Raw genomic sequence first — 24,974 nt, 5'->3', positions numbered from 1 at the left:
AATTTATTCTATATTGGGCATATAATAGGTCATTGAACAAATTAAAATATTAGAACTATTCTGTTTTCCAGTCTATAATCTAATATGAGTATTTGGTAATTTTATAATGATATGATGGAAATAAAAACATTTGACTAGAAACCAAGTCAATTGATCTCATTAGTTTTCTGTGATTATAAAAATATTAAGTGGAATAGATGGGTGGTAATATACTTTGTTGGTTTACGTAAATCTACATCATGATATGTTTTTCATGTACTGTAGAAACTAAAATTCTTGAGGTGCTATTTGACAGGACCTTTTTTATATAAAAATGTTAAAGGTTATATATTTCAACTTATATAGTAAAACTAATGATAATTTACATTTAATTCTAGTTCATATTAGGCCTTTGATATTTACAAACGTACAGTTTTAGATGCAATTATTAAAAAATATAACTCTTTTATGTGCCAGATAATAAAATAAAAAGGAACACTCATGAGATAATAGTTTTTAGTTGGAAACATGTATGATATAGTAACTTGAACTTTTATACGATAATAATTTTAAATGTTTCCAATATGCAGTACTTAAAATATATAGTTACAATGTTTTTACTCTACTTGTATATTTAGTTTATTTTGAATAAAGTAAAGAGGAACTATTTTATATTTTATAAACTCAGCGAATAATTAAATACCAAGTTATCTTGACTTTGATTCAAATTCAGTAACATTTTTCAAACATGATATATTACAACAATTTAAAACAGATTAGGTTGTTGCATCAACGGATTACTAAGATTATACCATAATCTATACATCTACAACTATAACCACCCTGTTACAAACATAGTATCACATTTTAGTTGTTATATACAAGTTTTTTTCAGTTCAAAACAACGCTCTAAGCATTATAGTTTTACAAATGTACACCTAACATGAATTTATTTCGAACAAAGTTGCTAAGCATCACAGAACAATATGACGGTGGTATAGAAAGGGTCCACCATTAATTAGAAGATAAAAGTTCAAAGGTTACAATATTGGCAAAAAGACTAATTAAATTATCCTATTTTTATAACTAAAACAAATTGTTTTAACATGGTTCTTTTTTTATAAAATATCATTTGTATTAAATCTTTATTGACAAATATTTTTTTCTATCTTAAAAATGAAATTATTAGAAATTATTAATACCTATCTTTATATATTTTTTATTTCTTCTAATAATCTGTTTTTTACAGGGAATTTTCCTTTGCCTAACAGGATTGTTAACAAAAATTATGATTAAAGTTTTCCATTTCTAAATTGGAAGAAACCTTTTTGCCAACACTGTGAAAACCCATCGAGTCCTCTTGGGAAGGAAACACTTATTTCAGTCGTGGAAATGTCACCATCAAAAAGGTTACCTCGATGACAAAATGGCGGCGGAAGCTAACAGCAGAGAGGACGCTAACAGACAGCTTCCGGAAGAATCGCTGTTTTCTCGACTTCCGTTGGAAGCGGAAGTGTGGCTCTTTGTGGTTTCCGCCAATCCTGCAACACATGTTTGATAAAAACTAACTACTTTGCGAACTCAGAAACCACATTATGGACGTGAAGTCGGTCACATTTGCCAAGTTATTTTTAAAGGTACAAACAATGTAATACATTAACGTGTCTATTGAATAATATTGTGTTTACTATTTCTTTATCATAAACCATGATTATATTATTTAAAATACACACACCACAGCAAACCCGCCGACTAGTCGAATTTTCATTTATCTAAATTGATGTTCAATTAAATCTATTATAATAAGATTAAGTTTAACGAGTACCTAAGTTTGCTGCTACAAGGAAACTAATAAAGTGTGGTTTTCAGTAAAATATTAATAGCCAAGTATAAACTAAATAAATTTGCAAAGTTTGATCAAAATATATCTATAGACAAGCAAACTACATCATTTTACAATATTCTCCATAAGAATAACATAGGGGTTTTAAATTTGCAATTTTTTAAATTTTCTCCGTTACCAATAATCGTACAAAAACACTTAGATATACTAAATTATTTGTTATTTTAAGCTCTTAAAATGGTTTAAAGAAAAATAATGGTAAAACTTTTGTGTTTTTAGGGTCAAAAATTAGATAAACCAATTTGTAACCCTTAAAACACCCCGTAAAACCCCGTTCCCATGGCCCGATCAAGCTGCTTCGCGAACATAATCAAGTTTATCCCACCTTAAACCGTTAAACCAAATTTCATTAAAATCGGAACAAAATTAATCGGAAAGTCAATCGGTCCCAGGCATAGGTCTTACCGTGCCACCTACAGTAATAACTACTTCCCTATAAGGAAATTCTCTAAAAGCTACTTTAGTATAGACAAATAATAGTGTTAACTGATTTGGTTTAAAGCCAGGTAAATAACATGTAATACGAATAATGTAGTTACATAGTAAAGGATTTAAGTTTTTTCTATAATGATTTTTTAGCGTTTAACATTAAAATTTAAATTATTCAGATGGTTTAACGGTTTTCATTTAAACGATTTGCCAATATTTATTAGCTATAACATTTAACTGCATCTAGGTTTTAAAACCGTTCACCTAATTTATTGCATAATATGCACTCATACGCATTTATTTGGCCGATAAATAAATAATAAATAATAATAAACTGGTAGATACATTTTTCAATACAAGTACTATATTTAGTAGACCTACTTTTTTAAACTAGTACCCTAATGTTTGTTTTCGTATAATAAACAGTCTTTGTAACAATTATTGCATATCCAGTTATATTTAATTATAATTCAGCAAAATATTATCAAAAGTGTAAATTAAGATAATTTTTTTAAACGTTTAAAAAACCTAGTAAGCTGAATCAAGGTATATCTTATGTAATAAAACAAAAACAAAAGTATCTATTTAAACTAGTCAAACTGTACTCTAATAATCGTTTTCGAAAAGCTATGGTGTATCATAAACATAACAGTAACTTATTTATTCTGAAACTATTTGTCAGAGAAAGCTAGCTAAGTAGAGTATAGCTATGAAATCTATTACTAAGAATAAAAACTAAGCATTCACCTTTCGAAGAAACAAATAGTTAAATTATGATGAGAACGGATAACTTGGATTGAGAACGAGAAGATTTGCGTTGAGTTAATTTGCCAGTTTGGAGCAGAGAGCCTAAAAGCTTGTGGACGAATGAATATATTGGTATAGAGCAAGAAAAGAAGGCCTTAGTTAAGTAATATATATATATTGATGGACCTGGACACATCGTGTATTTCGCAATGATGATGTATCATAAATAAAACTGTTCATAGTTTGGAACCAGCACAATGTGAAATTAAGGCTTTAGTGTCACTGTTTTTCACTGGAATATTTACAGTACATGCATTGGTTAAATACGTTTTTACAACTACTGTTTTTTTTTTTATAAAGCCATTCATTGTTAATTTTATTTAAAAACTTAAACAAACCATAGGTTAACTGAAAGGGTTTTCAAATCAGTACGTATAATTGTTATTAAAGTTAATAAATATATTACATTATTATCGAGTAATACAGTAGAAGATATGTTTAGTTTTTTTAATTGTGATGATTAAGATTTTCATGTTAAAAGTAAGGACTAAAATAACTAATTGTAATAGATTATACAGTACTACTTCTAAAAGTAAACGTGACCATTTCGATACGAATATTTTCAATATCGAAACAATGTGCTTTATAACTTAGGTAGTACAGGACAGGTTCCCTAATGATTGTTCTATTCCTAAAACTATACATTGTGTATTACGTTAAAATAAAACACACGTTATTCTTCAATTCGAATTCTTTTATGTCTCAGTACAAATTAAAACTGTCATGGATGTATGAACAGATGAGTTTATATTTATATGAAACTATTATATATTTTTACAAAGGAGGTGATAAAACACGGTTTGACCGTTTCAGTGAAATCTAGTGATTGACATTCATTGACAAAACAAAAACTCACCTCCAAAAAAGGCTGAATGCTTACCTCGTTGTTGTAACTTTGAATAATTTTTTATTTCTGAAAGAAACAAACATTATTAAGAACTAAAAAATAACCAAATGTTTCGTTTTGGGTTTGAGGGTGAAAATAACCCTTTTAATTTTCTTTATGAAGAAATAAAATACTTCTATAAATAAAGGTTAAGGGATAATAAACAAAAGAAAAACACCATAGGCAAACACAAGTACAAAAATGTCTTATACGATATCATAGCGTACCTCATTAATGTTTTATCTAGTGCAATTCGGGGAAAGCATGATTTTTTTCGAATAATAGGTCTTATCTTTTGAGTAGGTAGTTAAGCTAGATTACTGTTTTAGCTTATTTTATACTGAGGATTCTTTTGAACTGGAAAAGGGATTTGGATCAACGTTAAACACAGCAATCAATGTATTGGAAACGAAAAAAATGTCTCGTGCGTAACACATTGATACAAAATATAAAAAATATACAGAAAGAGAAAACAGATAAATTTCGCTATACTTGAAAGTAAAACCATTACTAACATTAACGCCGATCTTAACTATACTTTCGACACCTTTTTTAAGTAATAAATCATAACACGTAATAAGTCAGATATTAACAGGAAAGAAAAGTAATATACCTAACTTTAAATTAAAGCTAACCAGAATTACGCTTTCACAGAGGGAAAATAAATATACATCACTTTAATAAATTTACAGAAATATTAGAGAAAATTTACCTAATATAAGGAAGGTGACAAACTTCAAGGGACTTTTCTAATCGTGGCACTTGGATGTGGTAAACATCATTCTGGTCCTAACTGTGTTCTGATTTACATTCTGATTCCTTAAGGAACTCACCGTAAAGTCTAAGAGTTCCCTCAGCACGACCTAGTGAGTTTGTGCTGACGCAGTTATACGTGCCAATGTCTGCTTGGCTGAACTGTCTGATGATTAGCCACATGAAAACCTTGTAGTTGGATCTGTTCTCGTGTATAGAGTACTTCACTCTGAAACAATCAGCAATATTCAGTTTGCAGTAACTATATTTTACAGTATCACCAACTGAAAAACTCAGTGAAAGCTTTGGCTCGTCTGTCTACTCTGATTCTATAATGTACAACCTTGATAAGGTATCGCAACAGTTATTTTTGTAGTAAATCAATCAGGAAAGTACAAATTTTTCAGTGAAAATAAAACCTACGACGCGACGTAAAGAAACATTTCGAACAAAATACAAGAAATACTTTGAGTGACCTGGTGGTAGATGTTACAAGTGATTCTGAAGACTTACATATTTGGTAATATCAACTACGAAATAAACAATCTTTCAACATATAGAATTACTGTGACATAAACACCACACTCCTTAAGTCTTTATAGTATTATACTACCTAAGATATTTTTACACTCCTCTATTTAAATAAATCATAAATCGATGTATCAAAATGTTGTACTTGATAGTAGACACAAGACCTAAACTATCTATAAACAAATTAGGCTTGGAGTTTAAATTATTCAAATACGCTCCTAAGTAACATTTAAGCTTAATACATCTAAATATTACTATATGTACTAAAAATCCTCTAAAACTATTAAATAAGATTAAACTATGTTTTATTTAAAAAAGATATTCAGTTTATATACTGTATAAAAAGTATGAAAATAAAACTCAATTTGACCTTAAAAGGTTTCTACTTGACTTATAAACGTCAATGAAAGAGATGAACAAGTTGAGATCACAATAAATGTATCGGCAATAAAACAAAGCAATTTGTAAAGCGAGCGATGGAGTACATTATGAGATAATACTGCCATTTGTGCCCCTCTACTGTAGGGCTGTTCGAGGCTCAAGTGGACTCCATTTGTTTAACTCTGCCGTACTTTAATTGCTCACCATTTGTCAATCCAACTCCAGGATCTACTCGACCGTATTTGATATAGAATGGATATTAGTGTTTATTTTTTAATACTGTTTCCTCTTTCTCATTGTGTAATAATTGTTTGTTTTATAATTGTCCTTAGGATATTCTTTATAATTGGCTTAATTTATATTGGTCAAGATGTTTTCAATGTGTTTTGAAACTTTAAGCTAATTTTCATAAATTAATTATGAAATGTGTATTTATTTACAAACCCCTTCTCAGCAAAGGATTTTTGCTAGAGCTATTATAACAATGGCTTAAACTCAGACTGTTGTAAACATTAAATCAATCGTGCCGCTCAAAGCCGTTCAGTTTTTATTGTCCTTCGGTGTAATTGTTGACAGCGCTTTACTGAATAACTGCAAAGTACATCACCCTATTTTTTGTAGTTTCCTTTAATAAATCAAACAAAACGCAAACCTTATATTAAGTGTTAATTTTCCAAATTAATATTAATAAACAAGGTAAATTCTCTTTATCCCACTCCTAGAAGTAAATTATCTGTTTATCATCTACACTGTAGTAAAATTCAGTTTCCCACATAGAAAATTTATATTGGAAATGTATAAAAGAAATATATTTGAAATATTATTTGTCAATATATATGTTATAAATATATTTTAAATGTGCAAGTTATGGGACTAGGAATATAATTCGTTATATTTAATTTGGGTTATCTATACATAACCACAGAGAATTGGCCTTTTTTGTATGTGATGTAACTTATATATTAAAAATGTGTTTAGATTACATTATGACTATAATAAAATATTTCATATATATAATAAATCAAGTTTAAGTTCTTGTTGCTTCGACTTTGGAATCGGTGCCAAGAATCACATTTATACTTATGGTGTAACTAAATTCTGCGTCAAAAATAAGTTCTAGACCAGTGGTATAGCCAGGAAAAATCTATTTTCTCCATAATGAGAATGCAAACGTATCAAAATTTAACATTTGCCTTATAGGATTCCATTCTGTTAATTTGTTTACATTTTAAGACTTTAGACAAAGAGAAACAGAACGAGTTTGCTCCTGATCATTTTTAGAGTAAATGGTTTTACGCATATGAGTTTTTACATTATAACTTTAAACATTCCAGTGTAATAACTTCTAATCCATTAAAAACTAACTTATTCTACAATCACCCTCAGCTTTAGGCTAATTACTGTTGAATTTTATACTTTTGCTAACATAACACACGATATTGGCTAAATTATTTGAATAAAAACATGTTAAACTAACTGTTTGAATAATATTATCACTGAATTACTCTTTTCGTTGGTTGTCGTCTGATTCTAATTCTGATCTTATTATAATTTCTAACAATCTGATGGAATTAACGGTCTCAGGAATCGTAGCCAACACCAATCCTTAAGAAACATTTAACCCATTTTACGTTTTAGGTTACATATTATGCAAAGTTAACATGTTCAGATAAACTATTTGCCATTCTTGCCAACCAAAAAACTCGTCTGGCTTAGTAAATTTCGGACCTCCAATAAAGACCCCCCCCCTTTCTAGAAATACTATAAAAGTAATAGGCGTCTGAGGTCTCTTAAGTCTAAGGGCTTGGTGGCTATGGTAACTTATCTGACATCAATGTGATCCTTACCATGTTATCCCTTATCAGCAAACTCATGAAATAAGTAGGCTCTTCAACGCAGTCTTACACATGTGATTTCTAGAATATACGTTTGTGTTTTTCATTTAAGTGCTTATAAAAAAAAACAAAAAAAAGTTTGCAAGCCTCTTCAAACAGTCTCGACTCTTTTATACTCGGTAATGTTTCCTAATATTAAGAGAACAAGAAATTAACTTTCATTATTTAACCAAAGCACCATCTGTTGCAAATGAAAAAAAAAATTACAACCTTAGCAAAAAAGTAATAGTTAAACCCCTTATTAATTTCACAATGCTGCTTAGTTCTTAAACCTACCCATCCAGGAGCATCTCCCCGCGGTTTTTTATCCAGTAGTTGATTGTGTTTGGGAAGGCTTCCACGTAACACTCCAGTTGTACGTCCGTTCCCAGAGGAGCTCCTAGAAGTTGGTTGGGCACCTTAATGACCGGAGCAACTGAAACGTTCAAAGAAAAATATATAACTAAACATTTAAACTAGAAAATGTTGTGTGCTATCTTATTGCAACTCATCAGAAAATCTTAAGTAAATCATTAAGTAATAAAATGTGATTTTTAAAAAAGGTTCAGGTAGATATTGACAACTAAAATCTATTTCTCACTACACTACTGTGAAATGTTTTCGTTACGTGTTTGCCACCTGGGAAAATTCATCATTATATTGCTTACTTCAAAGAAGGATGTTTGCTATGTGAAAGTAATGTTTACTATCTATTTTGGATTTTGCCGACGTAAACAAACAAAGAACAAGAACAGGCTGAAAGGCAGCCTTATTCGGGAACCATCCTGTGCAAGATATTTCCAAGTTTAAAGTGAACAAGTGCACGTGTCCCTGTGAAATGTGGGAATCATGCTGGGTACAAGCTTAAATCTTTTGAAGAGAAAAATAGTGATGGCAAAATGAAGTGTTATCTTTGCACAAATTGGGATAACAAGGCTCATATGTGTCCCTACAATAATTATAGGTGGAATTTGTGTAAAAGGGTGGGCTATCCATCAATAATAAACTATCCAGGTGATATGTGTTATATTTTCAAAGCCGTTTTATACCATATTGAATGATAGAGGCAACTCACAATTGACATTGAAGGTGACCCGCTTGCTGACCGCTGGAGGAACGTCGTTGCTGGCGATGCAGAAATAGACTCCCATCTGTCTTCGGTCTACCTTCCAGAAGGTCATCGCACTGCCATTGTACGCGTCCACTGTTACAATAAAAAACAAATCACAGATTATCCTATACAAGAAACTTCTTTTGTATGTATTTATTTAAGTATATCAAATCCAAATGAATTAAAGTAAGTACGTACATGTATTCGTATGATAGATGTTAATTTGACAGTTAAACTATTATGTAGGCTAATCCCTTGTTAACCGTGGCTTACATGCTAAAAAGGTGAGTCTATTTACAAGCATGTGTTAGAATAAGAACTATTGTAGCTTAAACTTACAAGAGTGAACAAAAAATTGTATTTAGCAAACCATTATTTTAACATTATGTTAAACTTAACCAAATGTACATCGTAATTTTTTTACTTAAATACGCGAACTTACAATGAAAGTCATAAATGGTAAAAAAAAAACATATGGATCCATCAGTGTCAATACATCTCTTAAATACATATGGACATAGAACTACTCATGAAAATCACCTTTCTATTTTGTTTATTTAAAAAACCAATGGCTTTAACAACATTGAAATCTTACTAGTATTAGAGTTTTAGATACATTTATGGCATGTATGGAAATTCAGATTCAACAGGTCATAGGCACATCGTAAAATATACAGGGTGGGGCAATGAGAACGCCACAATTTGTTTTTGCTGTCACATGTTAATTGTTGCAACAACGAATGATCAGCTGTGCTTAAAACATCAATTAAACTATGCCATTTTAGTAAATATTATGCCCGAGGCTATTAACACTGAGATTTTGATGTGCAAACCTATTTTTAAAATAGTGGTTCTTGTGCAAAAACCCAGAGATTGTTTGGACCACATTCCATCCTTGGTCAACATGGCACTGTTCCAGATTGGAAAACAATGGTGAACTGGGTAAAATTATTTAGGATAAACGCTTAAACCCTAAAAATAACCGGTGGGTGCCGCAAAACTCTTTGTACACCAGCAAATGTTGAAAGAGTGCGAGTCGCAGTAACTCAAAGTCCAAAGAGATTTGCCAGGAAGCCGTTGTTGTTGAAAGCTTTACGTTGGCTCCTTTTTTTGGAAGGGGGAGGGGGTTTCTAATAAGCTACTTGAAGTTCGAGGTTTTTCAAAGTCACCCCACAGATTTGCTTGAACCGAAGCTGAGAATTGTCCAAAAACTAAAGTGATTCCTGAAGAAATGCTGGAGGAGTATTTGATGGAGTTTTCAAGTGCCTAATGACAAGTAGGACAAGGACGTCACTTGCAGGATTTCGTTCTCAAGAAATGGAAAAATTACTTTGTTAAGTTAAAATGGCAAAAGATAAGCTTTGTTTTGATGTGCTATTTATATCCATAGGGTGAATATTATTGAGTTTGTACTGCTTATAAATTGGGGCGCTTTCATTGCCCCACCCTGTATAATCAGAACAACAATTAAGAGCCAATGCGTAGCTAAACATGATCAATAAAACCTGTTAAGTAATTGATCATATTTTTTCTTAGGACTGACTATCAATTCCTTGAAATGATGACAGTTAATTGTTGTGTTTCACCTACTTTTACATCCAAGGGCACTAGGGTCTAAACTTGGGACAGTTTTTAACTTATTTTAGGTTAGGTGGTGAGTTCACAGCATTATCACTTTTAATAAAATCCATTGTAACCGATAGGATTTGTACTCAAGACCTCAGGGACCTATGTTCAGTGGCTCCTGGTTCAGGGACCAGGCTGCTTCTGGATTATTGTGTTAGTCAATCCCGATTCAGTCCTTAACCATTTTCTACTGGGACTGTACTAGTTCATTGTCTACTAACATTTCAGTATGTCCCTTGGCCCCTTCCGTATGATGATGCCATCCTGGTCCTCTCTTCTCCAGAAGATTCTAGGAGTCGGATGTCCTGAGGCGGTGCAAATCAAAGTAGCGTTTTCTCCCTCCTGCACTGACGTGTCTGAAGACGACTCGTCATTGATTATATCTGGTGGAACTGCCAAAAAAACGTCATCAGCTGTTATTTCACAACCCATTACTTACATATAAAATTTTACAAAATGTCCCTCAAACAAACCTTGAACAGTAAAATAGTCTATGAACTGATTATTTCAGTTAATAAAATAAATTTTTTTAGTCTAATGACGTTGTTTTAGTGTCTAACATAATTAAAATTCACGAAACTTGGTTGCTTTATGAGTGACGCTCTTCAAAAAGAATATATTATAATTCCCTTTAAATAGAATAGTGTAATAAACGTCAAATCGAAACAAAAAAAAAACAATATAATTGGGATATGAAAATCAATTATCGTGTTGGAAATAAGATTGTTTTACCACATAACTAAAATATATAGTTAAGTCTTTATCATTATCTGAAAGTAGATAACATATTTATTTTTTATCTAGGGCTACTAACTTACAAACAGAATTCATTCTTGTAGCGGAATGGTATATAAAGCGAAATAAAATCCGGTACATTGTAAGAGCAAGCTCAAACATAAAATACATGTTCTTTCAAGTTGTCACTTTGAGTTAACTAACTTCCTAACCGAGTTCACTTCAAACAAAGACAGTCCCGAGACCCTTTGTTTAAGTGTTACAAATTCCACCGGAGCTATTACTCTATAACAGCGCAGCTAATCGAGGTGGTCGCAGAGGGAACGGTAATTATCACTAAAACTTAAGTGCCTTAGTCTGTGATCGTAATGGCGGGAGATGAAACAGCAGTTACCTGCGTGGAAATGTCATCCAACGTTTAACATCGCAGTAGTTACACTTGTCTTGAAATCCGTTGGAGTTAGTTGTGACTACGATAATGTATTTTAGGTTATCGATTGTATTGGAAGTACAGGTTTTCTCTCTTGTTCTTTTCGACGCCTGTGTGATTTCCAGACGAGAATAGAGAGAGTGTTATTCAAACGCTTTTTAGGATTGTAGTAAAAACCCATAAGTTTTTGGGGGTACCAGACGAACCTGCCCCTCCCGGACCGATGTCCGAGGCTAGTAACACCTTGGGTAGGTGTTTTGTAAGTAAAAGAGTATATCAAAACTTCTCAAATGTTTCGTTCAAGTTTTGGTAATTGCTCATGAAATTACTTTTAAGTTATCCATCGAAATACTTGGATAATCCTTCTTGCCGGCTATTAGCAGTAATATACAATGTTAATGTTATCGAACATGTGGGCTAAATTTGGACTTAACAATGGGATTTTAAATGTAACTTCATTGGAATAATTTAAAGTTTCTAACTAAATCAACTTGGGGAAGTAGGTAAAATAAAATAAAGATAATAAAACACTTTGGTTTGAAATCGATAGCGTAAAATAAATCACAATATCATATTATTAAGATTACATCAAGGTAAAACACAATCATACTTATTTCAACCCCAACGTGTAAAAGATAAGAGTAACTTAGCTAGATCCAGATCCAAACCATCAAAAATCAACTGAATCTTTCCAGAATCTCCTCATAATAACCTCCTCATACAAACGTTATGCAATCACAAGTACTCTGCTATATTGCAAATGGTTTGGCTTTCCATAGAATTAGTTACATTTACCAAAGTATGGACCTTTGGAAATAAGAAGTCCACGTTTCGCATAGATTTATGCAAACAACTGTAAGCTTACGCATAACAAGATTATCTATTAGTACAGACACAACTCACCCAGCACGTCTATGCAGCCGACCATCTTCTTCATAATGTTCGTGTTAACCTGACACATGTAACATCCTCTGTCAGATTCTTTGACTTGTTTGATGTGCAGTTGCCAGTTACGATGGTTGTCGTGCGTCACTGATATCCTGGAGTTGTGTGTGACGACCCTCGTATGAAGACTCAAGATGGTTTGGTCTTCTGCGCGGAGCCAGCCAACCTGACAAGGAAAATAGTGAGGAATATCAGGAAGCATCACTGGACTATTACAATTCCTTATAATGTGAGTAGATTATAACTAAGAGTACTAAGGAAGTTTGTTGAATCTAGTGATTTTTATCGTGGTTTATTACTAGAATTATTAACCGATAGTTTTTAGGTGGTTTATACAACATTTACTTTGATGGTGAAAAGTTAATACTATACGATTTAAAATTGTTTATCCTCTACCCATGTGCGTTACAGAATCAAGTTTATAAACGTTTTTCAATCCGCCAAGAAAAATAATAGGAGAGCACCTTCCTAACTTATTTTCTTGCTGTGCCTTAAATTATCGTCTCACTATTTAAATCTGTTTGTAATTTGTCGTAATAATTTGTCTATGTTTTTCATTGATGTCTATGCCAGCGACATTGAATTTTAGAGTTACAGGAAGAAGTACCCAAGCACCTTTTGGGAAATCAGTCAATCCCCAATTGTATTGTGGATGTGCTAGGAATTGAACCCATCCCTCCGACACCGGAGTCCGAGATTCTAACCACAAGGCTAAACTGTATGTTGTCTGAAGTTTCTGTTATTTTACAAATATCCTTTTGAAATAGTAGAACAAACACGACGAAAGCCAGAGCTCATAATTGGTGTTATTTCTATCTAGACTTTAAGTAAAAAATACAAATTATTTACTTTTATATGTAAATTTTCTGTTCCAAAACACGTATGCACAGTATCGTTATCCGAAATAGACTTTTACTATGCAAAACTCAGTAGTTCAAGTAATAATTCAGCATCAACTAGTTGATGTGGATTACAAATATGTCTTTATAGCCACAACCATCAAAGTGGTTTATGTTACCTCCAAAGTAATGTAAATTGACATATGATTTCACCGTATAAATTGATTGTTCACTTATAATGGATTTTTCTATATTTTCATCTTAGTGATATTTGAAGTTGGTTAGTAATTGATTAAATTTTACTCTAGTAAAATATCGTATTTTTTCTATTTAATTGTATCTTTATGTTAGGGTTTTACCTCTTAAATGCATATGATATGGTTTTCGAATGTGTTCGTTATTCATAGATTGATACGTCAGATAATACCAGTTTTTATTGTTTGTAGGTACTATGGAGTTGAATATCAAAGTTTTATCTTCAGTTTTAACTCACCCTGTATTTCCCTAGTTTGTCTATGAGACACGATAGCACCGCTTCCTTGCCTAGAGGAACTGTCAGGTTAGACATTGGACCAACAAAGTCCGGCTCTGTCAGTAAAGCTACTGGTCTCTCCTCCTTGGCCTCCCAACCTGGAAAAGTAAAAGCTTAGGTCATAAGTCATACAATTACTTGAGATTTTAAGGATAACAAACGAATGTTGACCCAGTTGATGTTAAAAGTTGGTAAGAGCGTAAACCTTGTACGTTACACCCTATGTTGATCTTTTAATCTCCTTTACCCTCCAAAAAATGTTGGCGCTACTATGTAGTTTATTAAGCAGCTTCGACGATGTAGTCCAGTTATGTTTTAGATTAAAAACAACCCAACTACTACAGCATGAAAACCATTGGTTGCTGGTGCTCACTGTAATAATGTACAGTTTGATGGCAGACATATATTTTACCCTTTATAATTTTTTAGTAAACATTTTTAGGTCTGCAGGCACAAGGAAATCTGCAAAACATTAGTTGGATCTTACAAACAATATTTTAATATTTTTTTGAAAAGCTCATCACCGTGATGACAACTCACCCATGTACCGATTATTTTGTTTGTAAAAAAATATATATATGTTTTATATATGTACCTATAGTTAAGATGGAAGTACTTTTATTTTGTTGTAGTGGTATCATTGATTGTAGATGTTCTAGCCGGAAAATTGTGCATTGAATCTGTATCAGTCAGGAAAGGGGTTGGCACATTCACAATTTTATAACTCGTGATAATGTAAGTAGATTTAATTAAATATTATTTGTGATCTTTAATGAATTCTTTTCACTTCAGAAATATATAGTATTCAAGAATCTCGATCAATATGTATTTATTTGACTATGTAAACTGTTTGAACTTTATATGTGTAACTACTTTCGTTTCGACATGAAACAATTTGTATGTTCCAACTGTAGCCTAAATCATATAAAATCTTAGTTTAGTATTTTTAGCTTAGAATTAAATCTTTTTGGTAAATTTTTCAGACGAGTTCCAGTTGTTGATGGAAATATAACCTTATTTAGCTGTGCCAATTCAGCCCCAAGTAGACTACCGCCTTAAAGTAAGATCTACCCATTTATTTATTATATTTTAGAAGAATTTTTATTTTGTTGGGAAACTATGATTTTGTTATTCTGATTATAAAGCTACATCTAAATCGATTTGGGAGTAGTTAATTATTTCCCATGACCACATGACTCTCAAACTAAAAGGCCTGGGAAACACAAGCCTTACTACAAAGCTATAATTATTATAAATTTTTTTATTCTGTAGACCAATTGGTTCATATAGGGTGTACACCCAGGTAAAACTTCAAAACTAAAATTAGTGAACTATGGAGTAATAAACGAACCTAGGGATATATAAAACTACAACTGCTTCACAACCTTAACAAATTGTGACTGAATGGCATCGCAAATTCAGATTCATGATAAGGTTTTGAGCCTGTATTGAGAACTAATCAAAACTTCGTAGAACTAACGTGTCTCGACCTACTAGCAAATAGGGAAAACCTAATAGAACTCGTGGCAAAACTAGGACACTTGGGCTACCTAATTTAACATATGTGAGGCAACCCACTAAGCTGGTTTATTGGATTTAGAATTGGTCTAAATTCAACTGCAATAGCATTTTATTTTTGATACTTTATTTTTAATGATTCTTTTAATATTTTTAATACAAAATAATGATTGATGGCCTAATATTTTACTAGATAAATCTAATAAAACGATTACATTATATTATCTTATATTAATTATAATTTAAGTGAAAAATCATACACATATCTAAAGGAAATTAATATATTACAATTTTTAAAAGTTTAAGATCATACATAGCATTTGCCATTTTAAATTAAGATAAAACTAGCTTATTCTCGAGACAAAACCCGATCGCTTTGAGAATAAAGCGAGGATTGGTCCGTCAACAACACAAGAGATGTGACAGATGAGGTGTGGATACCGTCTGACTTGTGGCAACATATTGCTCCCCCGGGCCTGCAACTGTGGCACAAAGCCTCGACACACTTGGAACAAATCGTTCCGTTTATGCTGAAATAAATATCGAAAAGCTTATAAGATAGGGATTTCTTGATAGTTGTTATATTTTTGTGGGTACCTATGATTTAAGCAATAGATTTAAATGTGCATGATTACAGCTGTGTTACTGGCTAAGAACAGTCCCTTCTTTAGCCAGTTCAATTTTAAAACCCAGTTATCAAGAAAAACTAGGTCCAGGATTACAAAAACGGTTGAATATACTTAGGACACTTAAGACCAATGCAGAATCATTTTCACAAAACGCGAGAAATTTAAGTCCAATCAATATTGAGCTGTATTAAAAATACTAATGTCTGTAAGACATGTCTAAAAAGGTTCGTGTGCAAAACATTTTTAGTAAAAAGTGCATAATAAACTCTGTACCTAATGATAAAACTTCACAAATTCTTTATTCTTCTATAAACTTTTGTTTATGGTGGAGAAGAAAAAAGGTAAATGTGAGAAATAATGAATGTTCGCAAACTATTGTACATAAAACACTACAAAAACATTTAGATTCAGCAAAGAATGATGCGATAAAACGTTTTAGATTATAGATTAACTAAGAGTCAAATCCTTTTGAAGGAAGGGTGTTGACAGAACTATCTAAGAAGCCACTCCATTACTGACTGCTCTACTCTCTACTGTTGTTGATCTTACCATTAGACCCTTTATAGACAGCTATTTAGATTGTAGTCCCTCCATTAACTGTTTATGAATGCATTGTATATAGTTACGTTGAGAGTGTTCATAGACAACCTGCTGTAGGGATATGGTTTGTATTTTTGTACAATGATTTTGATTTAAGAAAATATTTTGTATAATAGTTACTGTATGCTCAGTATATCTTATACAAATTGAATTCCAATGTTAAAATATTAACTTTTTAGATAGAAAGTGTGAATTTAACTTTTTAGAAAGTGTGCAAACATTTATTTTAAAATAATTAGTTTACCCATTCACTACTGTTTGTACTATTAAGAGGTCAAAGTTCAACGGAACGGGTACCAAAAACTTAAAGAAAAATATGGTAGTTTAATTCTATGAAAGCATCATTAACTCTAACCTTGAACATATCTCTCGGTTGAAAATATCTGACTCAATTTCGTTTATATAGTTGGGAATACCTTTAAGTATCCAAAGTCTTGAATATAAATATATACAATTTTAATTGATTTAATCATGAAATTTGTATCCCCAAACAAATAAATTGTGTTCTGTATTCAAACAAAACATAGGATTTAAAGTAATAATTTTACTTATTTTTCTTCTTAACAATTTTTAAATTATATATTACTGTATACTACTGTTTTAAATACAAACTATACCGATCCCCTCTTATTAATACATACTACTTTATTGTTGGGTAGCCGAGTGGTACCTAAGGGATGTTCACCCTCAAATCTGAAGGTCACTGGTTTGGTTCCAAACGAGATGGTTTTTAGATCCAGATGGCATTTTTTGTCATTGAAATAATTGCTAACTAGTAAATGGTCGACACTAGATTGTAATAAGACCGTAGTTTGGATCGTTCTCTTAGAAAAAACAAAAAATAATTAAGGTGTAGATAGACAGATAAAAATTGAGTAAGAACTAATTTTAATAATAATAAATTCCGTAACTAAGTTTATAAAGAAATGTAGGTCGATTTGTATTCAAGAATGCAGCTTGCAGATAGAGATGTTAAAATGCGTTCAAACAGATTTAATCAGCTAAAAGATTTCCCCTGTTGCCACTAAAAGTTAACGCTGGCTTACTCTATGAATAATAATGCGCAATATACACTGCTTGCAGACTTGGCTACGTAATGAAATTTCCGAGGCAGGAATCGCTGTTGTGATAAACTCAAGCTAAATAGAGAGATTATCTAAACTAGGAAGACGCTTACTCGTAGACCTGCAACCGCGTTTTGTGGTTTAACGTTAACACAAGTATAACACGTTCCTTGCATATTTGAATGGATGAAAATGCATATTTAAATAAGTGGACTAAAATAAAATGAATATTTTTTCCTAATATTTAAAGAAACAAATAGTCGGTTTTTGTGATAATGTTAAATCAAGAAGAGACAGTTTTTTTTTCATTTTATAGTTTGTCGTGTTCACTTGAAGCCGAGTGATTTTTAGGTTTACCTTTCAGTTTATTGTGTTGGTAAGAGGATTAGCAGGTTTTACATACAATATATACATGGACACATAGATGGAATTGTTCTCTAATGTATTGAAACAGTTGATTAGTAGATATAAAAATAAATAATCGATAAACCTATACGACGTTTAACCGTTTTAAATTTTATGGCTAAAATTACTGTCTTTAAACTAATTATTTACTTTTAAAACTTAATTTTACTGACGAGTCATAAGGTCAACTTTTCATTTTGAATATGTTCTTATGATATGTTATAATACGAAAAAGAAATTATATTATAAAATATTATTATACCAAATATGACAATTGTTATTACAATAGCACTTGCAGTTTTGCAACAAAAATTTTGTATATTAACCAATGTTGGTATTAGAATTATTATATTCATACCATAAACCGTGCAACGTAAGATTAATTAATATTCACGCGTACCAATATACCATAGACCTACAATATTCAAGGAATTACATTAGTAATCAGCAATTAATGTTGCAAGCGGTGTTGTCAGGTTTGGTATAGACCTACACTCCGAGACTTACATGGTGAAGCTCGTAAGGTTCAAAGTTGGAGACAAACTAGATATAAATGTTCAATTAATATGCAGACACACGTCTTGCTCACGGCTACCAACCTAACACACTCGGGCAAACCTCGTTATGAACCTGTATAACCAGGGTTGCGACGTTGGTATCAGTGCTAGATATGAATTACTGTATACAAGTAGAATTATGCATGGCAACTCTTCCGAAATTTTATCGGCAGTTTTACGTAAAGTTATTTCCAATAAAATAAGAAACGATTGGAACTACACAAATCAATATTCAACATTATTACGTGTATACAAAATTAGCTTTGGAAATAAAATAGTTCGCAATTGAAATAAAGGTATGCCATGTGCAGGTTTACGTTGACAATGTACGGACTTAGCTAAAACACTAAACATTTTCTCTTAACTTCAAGTAACATGAAGTTATTCAAATGAATTGTAAATACTGTATACTCAAACCTTGGTTCACATTGTTGTAAAATTGACTAGAGAAATTAAATCAGGCAGGAATAAAGTATGTGGCTGGATTTAAAGTTTGGATAATTTTTTTTTTAGTTGAGTACAACACAACTGCTTCACAATAAATCATATTTACTAAGATTTTAGGTAATTAGACCGCACCAACATCATTGTTTTCAATTGGACCCAATGATAGGTGTCTGTTCAAAATTGAACGCTGTTGTAATATTTTAGTGAATTTCCCTATAGGGAAGTAGCTATTACCGTAGGTCTCATGGTAAGACCTAGGCCCGGGAACGATTTACTTTTTCATTTTGATGTCCCCAGAGGCCAAAAACACCATTCGTTCAAATTTGTATATATCTATATATATATATATATATATATATATATGTCCATCTGCACGATAACTTGAGTAATTTTTGTCCGATTTTCATAAAATTTGGTTTGAAGGTGTGAGGCGGGATAAACTTGAATGAGTTCGTGCACCAGCATGATCGGACTATGGGAACGGGGGCTTATGGGGAGTTTCATGGGGTAAGAATAGGTTTTTTCCCCATTTTTGACCCTAAAAACACAAAATTTCACAATTTCTTTCTAAACCATTTTGTAGAGCTTAAAAAACAAATAATTTAGTATATTGAAGCGTTATTATGTGACTAATTGTTACGGATAAAATAAAAAGAAATTAATAAGGAGAATAAGTCAACTGTTGTAGTTTGCTAGTTTATGAACATATTTTGATATAATTTGGAACATACATTAATTTCTTACTAAACTACAGTACCTTTTAACATTTTACATTAAAAAACTTGTTTACCCTCCCTGTTGCAGCAAACCTAAGTACTCGTTAAACTAATTCTGTTTAAACAGGGAACAAATGTGATATTTTTAAGGAGACATTTAAGTGTAAATCCAATCTGGCAAATGGAAATTCGCTAAGTCTGCAGGTTTGCTGCGGCGGGGGTATTATGTATACTTACTGAATTGTACGTTTGCAGTGGTAGCAAACGTGTAAATATTTTAGTATTTAAAAAAGGCGTATTGTATTAAATCCGTACCGTTAATCCCCTTACCAAATACTATATGACGAAACATTGGCCACGATGCTAATAAAGAATTAAAGAAATTAACTTTGTTAAATTGAACATTTAAATAAACTTAAGTTCCCATAGCAAAACTTATTTGTGCAATACGAAATACAACTTAGTTGTACACAGAACACTATTTTATCCATAGAGTAGGCTAAATCGCATCATGATTCTAAAAATTTCAAGTGTATTTAATAGCGAATAATTTTAGAGAGCGTAAAAGAATGTAGCAGAATTTAAATTTATGTTGTGAATAAAAAAATAATCCGGGAAACTAGTTCCGTCTGTTTGCAGGTCTTCTGGGACATCCGTTGGCTGTGATTGTTTCATAACTGAATAAAGGAAACCCGTCGGCAGGTATGTATGTTTTGAAAACACAATATAAACTTGAAATAACGTTTTTTGTTAACTTATGTTGAAGAAAATCTTTACGATTAAACATCGTTGACTAAGTTAGCCATATTAGCGATAGTATGACATTTCAAAAAACTTCTATTATAGAATAAGTCAAGTATGTAGTAAATATTTAAATTATTAATTTAGATGGAATAAGACTTGTTTGGATATTTCCATATTTGGATAAAGGTTTAATTGTTTGGAGGCTGGTATTTAATGCGCCTAAACAATCATTCTATTTAACAACAATCTACTGTAAAATTCTATTTACATAATGTTATAAAATCAAGCATAGAATTATGAATAAAAACTTTCTTTCTTCATAGTTAAGGTAGTTATTTAAAATTAATAATGTCCCCAAAACAATAGCATTATTTCTTCACAAAGTGGTACAATAAATTAAATTTCCACATGCAATTTAACACGACATATGTGATTTATTAAATTATTAATCGTTATTCCATTTTAATCACTCTCAGAGGTTTTTCTGAAGAAATTGGCCCCTGCTTCCACGTTTGTAAGCTCGCATTGAAGAAAATTTAATAAATCAAACACCATTAATCTTACTACAATAAGACTTTGCCACGCAGCAAAAAGATATATGATGTTGGTCGTTTAAACAATCTAATAAAAGGAAACTGTACGTAGTCAAACAATTTTTATAACACTTAGAATTGTATTGCTAAATATATTTATGTACACTGTAAACAAGTTTAATGGTGTTATAATGTCAAATTATTCCCATATGTTAGTTAGGACTATATATCGTATGTTAAACCGTTATATTTATCAATATACAAGTTAGAATAAAAAGTAAAATAAGGTTCAAAAACCGCAACATTACCTTTTTTTTGCGTTGTTTAAAAACGCTTATTAGACGATTAGAAGTAAAAGTAGTTTTTGAAAACTAATTTTAAATCAATTTTTTTAGGTAACTATGATCCCAATTATTTACATTTAGAATTAAAGTTTGCTCGCTTCTACTAGAAGTATGAGCGTGGTTTACAGAGATCAACAGTTGGTGTATTTCATTACCCCAGCATTAATTTCTTGTGTTATAAATATAAAAAAACCCTAAAAATGTAACAATTAACGAATACAGTAAGAGGTTTTTAGGCACAATCCTGTTTTAAAAATCTTTTTTCATATATCTACTTAAAAAGTATTTGTGTAGGCCCTACAATGTAAAATAAGTAAACTAACAAAAAAGCAACACTAAATAACAAAGAAAACTTAAATGAACAAGCGTTGGTTATGATGGACTTAAATTATAACCAGATATTCCGTTAACATGTTTTGTAATCCTACAATTACACACGACAACGCTTTTATACTGGAGTACTTAAAAAAACAATTTCTAATTACTGGATGGATTAGGAATCATTATCAATAAAGGTGATACATTTACCCTACGTCATAATAAGTAGAAGCTTGTTGTAGCATGTAGGTAATGGTTATATCTTAACAAATTAAATTCACTGTTGCGCAAAGACTACAAGGACACAATAAAAGGACAAAAGGAAGTTGTGATGGATGAACTAAAGATGTTTTGTGACATACATCACACAGACATAGTAAAAGGAATGTACAAAGTTGCCTTATAAAATATTATATTACGTTACAGTTGGTTGCATATGATATGACTATCGAATCTTTAAAACACTTTTTGCGAAGATTTAATATTGTTGTAAGTATTTTTTTTTTTTTAATTATTGTTTAATAGAAAATTTTCTTTAAATTGAAATTTCGTAATTAAATAAAATTAAATTCGTAACAGCTACGGACACCTTGGTACTTATTCCAAGGAAAATATGAATAGAGAGGATCAGTGTAGAATTGCATAAGATTGTCTGTGTAGCTTTGTTACAGACTAAGACCAGCTTTTCCTTTCACAAGGATCACTAATTTAAAGCTCAATTATACAAGGGTCTAGTTTTGAACTATCAAAAAGCTAGCTCAGAATTAAATTGACAACATTTTGAATGTTAGGCAATCACTATGACTACCCAAGTACCCAGCTTGTCAAGGTACAGGAATGGTGTGCAACTTAAAATGTTTCAATGTTCCAAACAAGTTCAAACGAACCTTACTTCAAATATCTTTTTGCTATACATTACAACAAACTTAAATGCCTACGTAAGGTAAAATAAAGTAATTAACAGACTGATGAGTAAGTAAGAATACTTTTATAATTTAACGTTTTTATGAGAGAAATATATTTTTAAAACATCCACCTCTTTCAACGTTCCTCCCTGATTCAGTTATGGAACAATCCCAAACATATATCCCTGTAGACCCACAACCGACGGAAACTGGTCTACTTCCCTGTTTGTTTGTTTTGTAAAATAACAAAAATACTTTCGTTTTTGTAGTACAGTTTCATTCAATGTTTAATCATTATTTTCTGCCTTTATTCAAAATGTAACTTATATCAATTACACTTAAAGATAGCAAATAAAGAACGTTTAAATAAAATGTGTATTTAAAAACCAGTGCTGGACCGGTATAATACGTATTTATAGTTGAAAGAGAAGTGTTTGAAGGAAGATTTGTTGTTGGTGTGTTGATGTGAGAGTAATTTGTTCTTGGGTTAATTACCACAGACGAATGGCCACACTGTTGCTGAACCTGTAACTGACAGTAACCAACAAATCTTGCGATTTTGGTCTAATATGATTGAGTTGTTGAAATGTTAGTCCATCATAGTTGTTGGGGATGTGAACGGCTTCGGGCTGATCAAAGTTTATCCATAGGGAAATTGTTCGTGTGTCATTCGTACTTATTTTGTTAAATTCTCAGTTTTTAGTGATTAATATAAGATAAGTAAATAACGTATAACGTGACAAATAAAATTCAACCCAAACATGTCGTTACACTGTTGAATATTTATATGAGTAGACAAAATATTTGTCCCAAAAAATGAATTCTCTCCAGCCATATCCACAAGCTGCATACTATGTAACAAATATTTTTTTAATGACTCTCTGATATTAAAAATAAAACTGTCTGACTCAGTTTTGATAAATTTTCGTTCTCCATCGATGTATTTAACACCTAATGATTCATAGAATTAAATACAGTGATTCACGAATAAATTAAATAAAGAGGTAATTTGTGTGCAATTACGGTATTTGTTTTCTAAATTACGGTACATGTTTTCCAGATAAATGACCATTTTCATGTTTTTCAAGAATTTTTCGTTTGTGCGACATTGCTATTAACAAGATTTAGATAATTTAAGTATAAATAGTGGTAATATAAATCTTTATTCTACAATCATATAATTGGGTACTTGTAAAGTCCTTCAAATTAAGTCTCTTCAAATATTATTTTTCAAATGTATCTTTGTACTTCTCCTAAAAGTTATCGATAATCGCCAATTTAATGATCCATGAATAATGATGAAATCCCGTTAGTGTTGTATAACAAAGGTACTTAAAAAAAAATACCGGTTATCATGATTTCAGTAAACCCTCCTTAAAATAACGACGAACAATAATTTTCCAAAGACTAAAATGATTGGAGTTGTTTTTGTGAGCGAGAAAATACTTTGGTAAGATTTCAACGATTCGAATCATAAGAAAACTTTCTAACGAATGTTAAGTTTTGGTTGAGACTACAAAGAGGTGTGTGAACTTATGTAAGCATGACAACAGTATTATGTATCATTAAATAAATATTGATATCATTGAAATATTGATTTTAGGTAATATTTTCTTTCAAACACTACCAAAGGCTGATAATATTGAATAATATTACAATCACTACGTCCTCAAAATATCTTAAGAGATTGTAATTTTCCACACTTAAAATATATATATATATATATTAAACATTTAATAGCAACCCTATATCTATAAAGCAACTGACAAATAGTCAATGTTCAAAATGGTCAAATATTTAATCATCAACTTTCTAACAACCTCTCCAAGGTACTTTGGCTTCCTATTTATTTTCGGTTCCATAAGTATATAAAAAAACATTTTTTTTGAGCATTCATATACAAAAACTTCGGTCCATATTAAACTCATTTGCATTAACGATCGCAAAGATTTGTATTTTTAGTAACAATCACACGTTTGATTCATCATAACCTTTACATAAATATGTCTTAATATAATTTTGATTTTGTTTCCTTAACTGAAAGTTTTGTATTCATATAACAAAGAACGTTTGAGCCATTTCGAAAAAGATCACCAACATACACTCGTGATTATAACATAAATAGTTTCTCCGGTATGCACTTATTTCTCAAATAAAACAATATAGATTTTTATGTCTTACCTTTACTGCCTTTACAAATATTCTTAGAGGTTTCTTTGGTTAGCAAGTGTTTGCAAAATGTTAACATTTCTTAACAGTTTGTTTTAATGTAAAATTTCGTTATTAAGTATTGGTTTTTATTATGTTATGGTTCTACAATTTTATCTGAACTATAAACACGAATCAAAATTATAATTTGAAAGGCCAATCTGCAGAGATGGGGCGAGAAACAAATGAATATTCAGCAGTCTTACGGATACTTTGGATAATCCT

The 24,974-nt window shown here is 31.2% G+C and overlaps 1 protein-coding gene across 1 annotated transcript in view; it reads right to left on the bottom strand.

The window, feature by feature from the left end:
* Positions 1 to 1,098: 1,098 nt before the first annotated feature.
* The window catches only part of LOC129002478 (lachesin-like), a 277,618-nt gene continuing 253,742 nt past the window's right edge, over positions 1,099 to 24,974 (bottom strand). Inside the window, exons 4-10 of the mRNA XM_054430313.1 lie at positions 13,723 to 13,859; positions 12,349 to 12,556; positions 10,502 to 10,672; positions 8,619 to 8,747; positions 7,841 to 7,979; positions 4,838 to 4,986; positions 1,099 to 1,520 (exon numbers count right to left, since the gene is read on the bottom strand). Coding sequence (XP_054286288.1) covers positions 1,390 to 1,520; positions 4,838 to 4,986; positions 7,841 to 7,979; positions 8,619 to 8,747; positions 10,502 to 10,672; positions 12,349 to 12,556; positions 13,723 to 13,859 — 1,064 coding nt within the window. The 3' untranslated portion in view covers positions 1,099 to 1,389. The remainder of the gene's footprint in view (positions 1,521 to 4,837; positions 4,987 to 7,840; positions 7,980 to 8,618; positions 8,748 to 10,501; positions 10,673 to 12,348; positions 12,557 to 13,722; positions 13,860 to 24,974) is intronic.

The sequence above is a fragment of the Macrosteles quadrilineatus genome, unplaced genomic scaffold (assembly GCF_028750875.1).
Source record: "Macrosteles quadrilineatus isolate MER2022 unplaced genomic scaffold, UCM_ALF_1.0 Scaffold_9__3_contigs__length_116548681, whole genome shotgun sequence".
Taxonomy (NCBI): domain Eukaryota; kingdom Metazoa; phylum Arthropoda; class Insecta; order Hemiptera; family Cicadellidae; genus Macrosteles; species Macrosteles quadrilineatus.
This window is presented reverse-complemented; position numbering and strand designations above follow the sequence as displayed.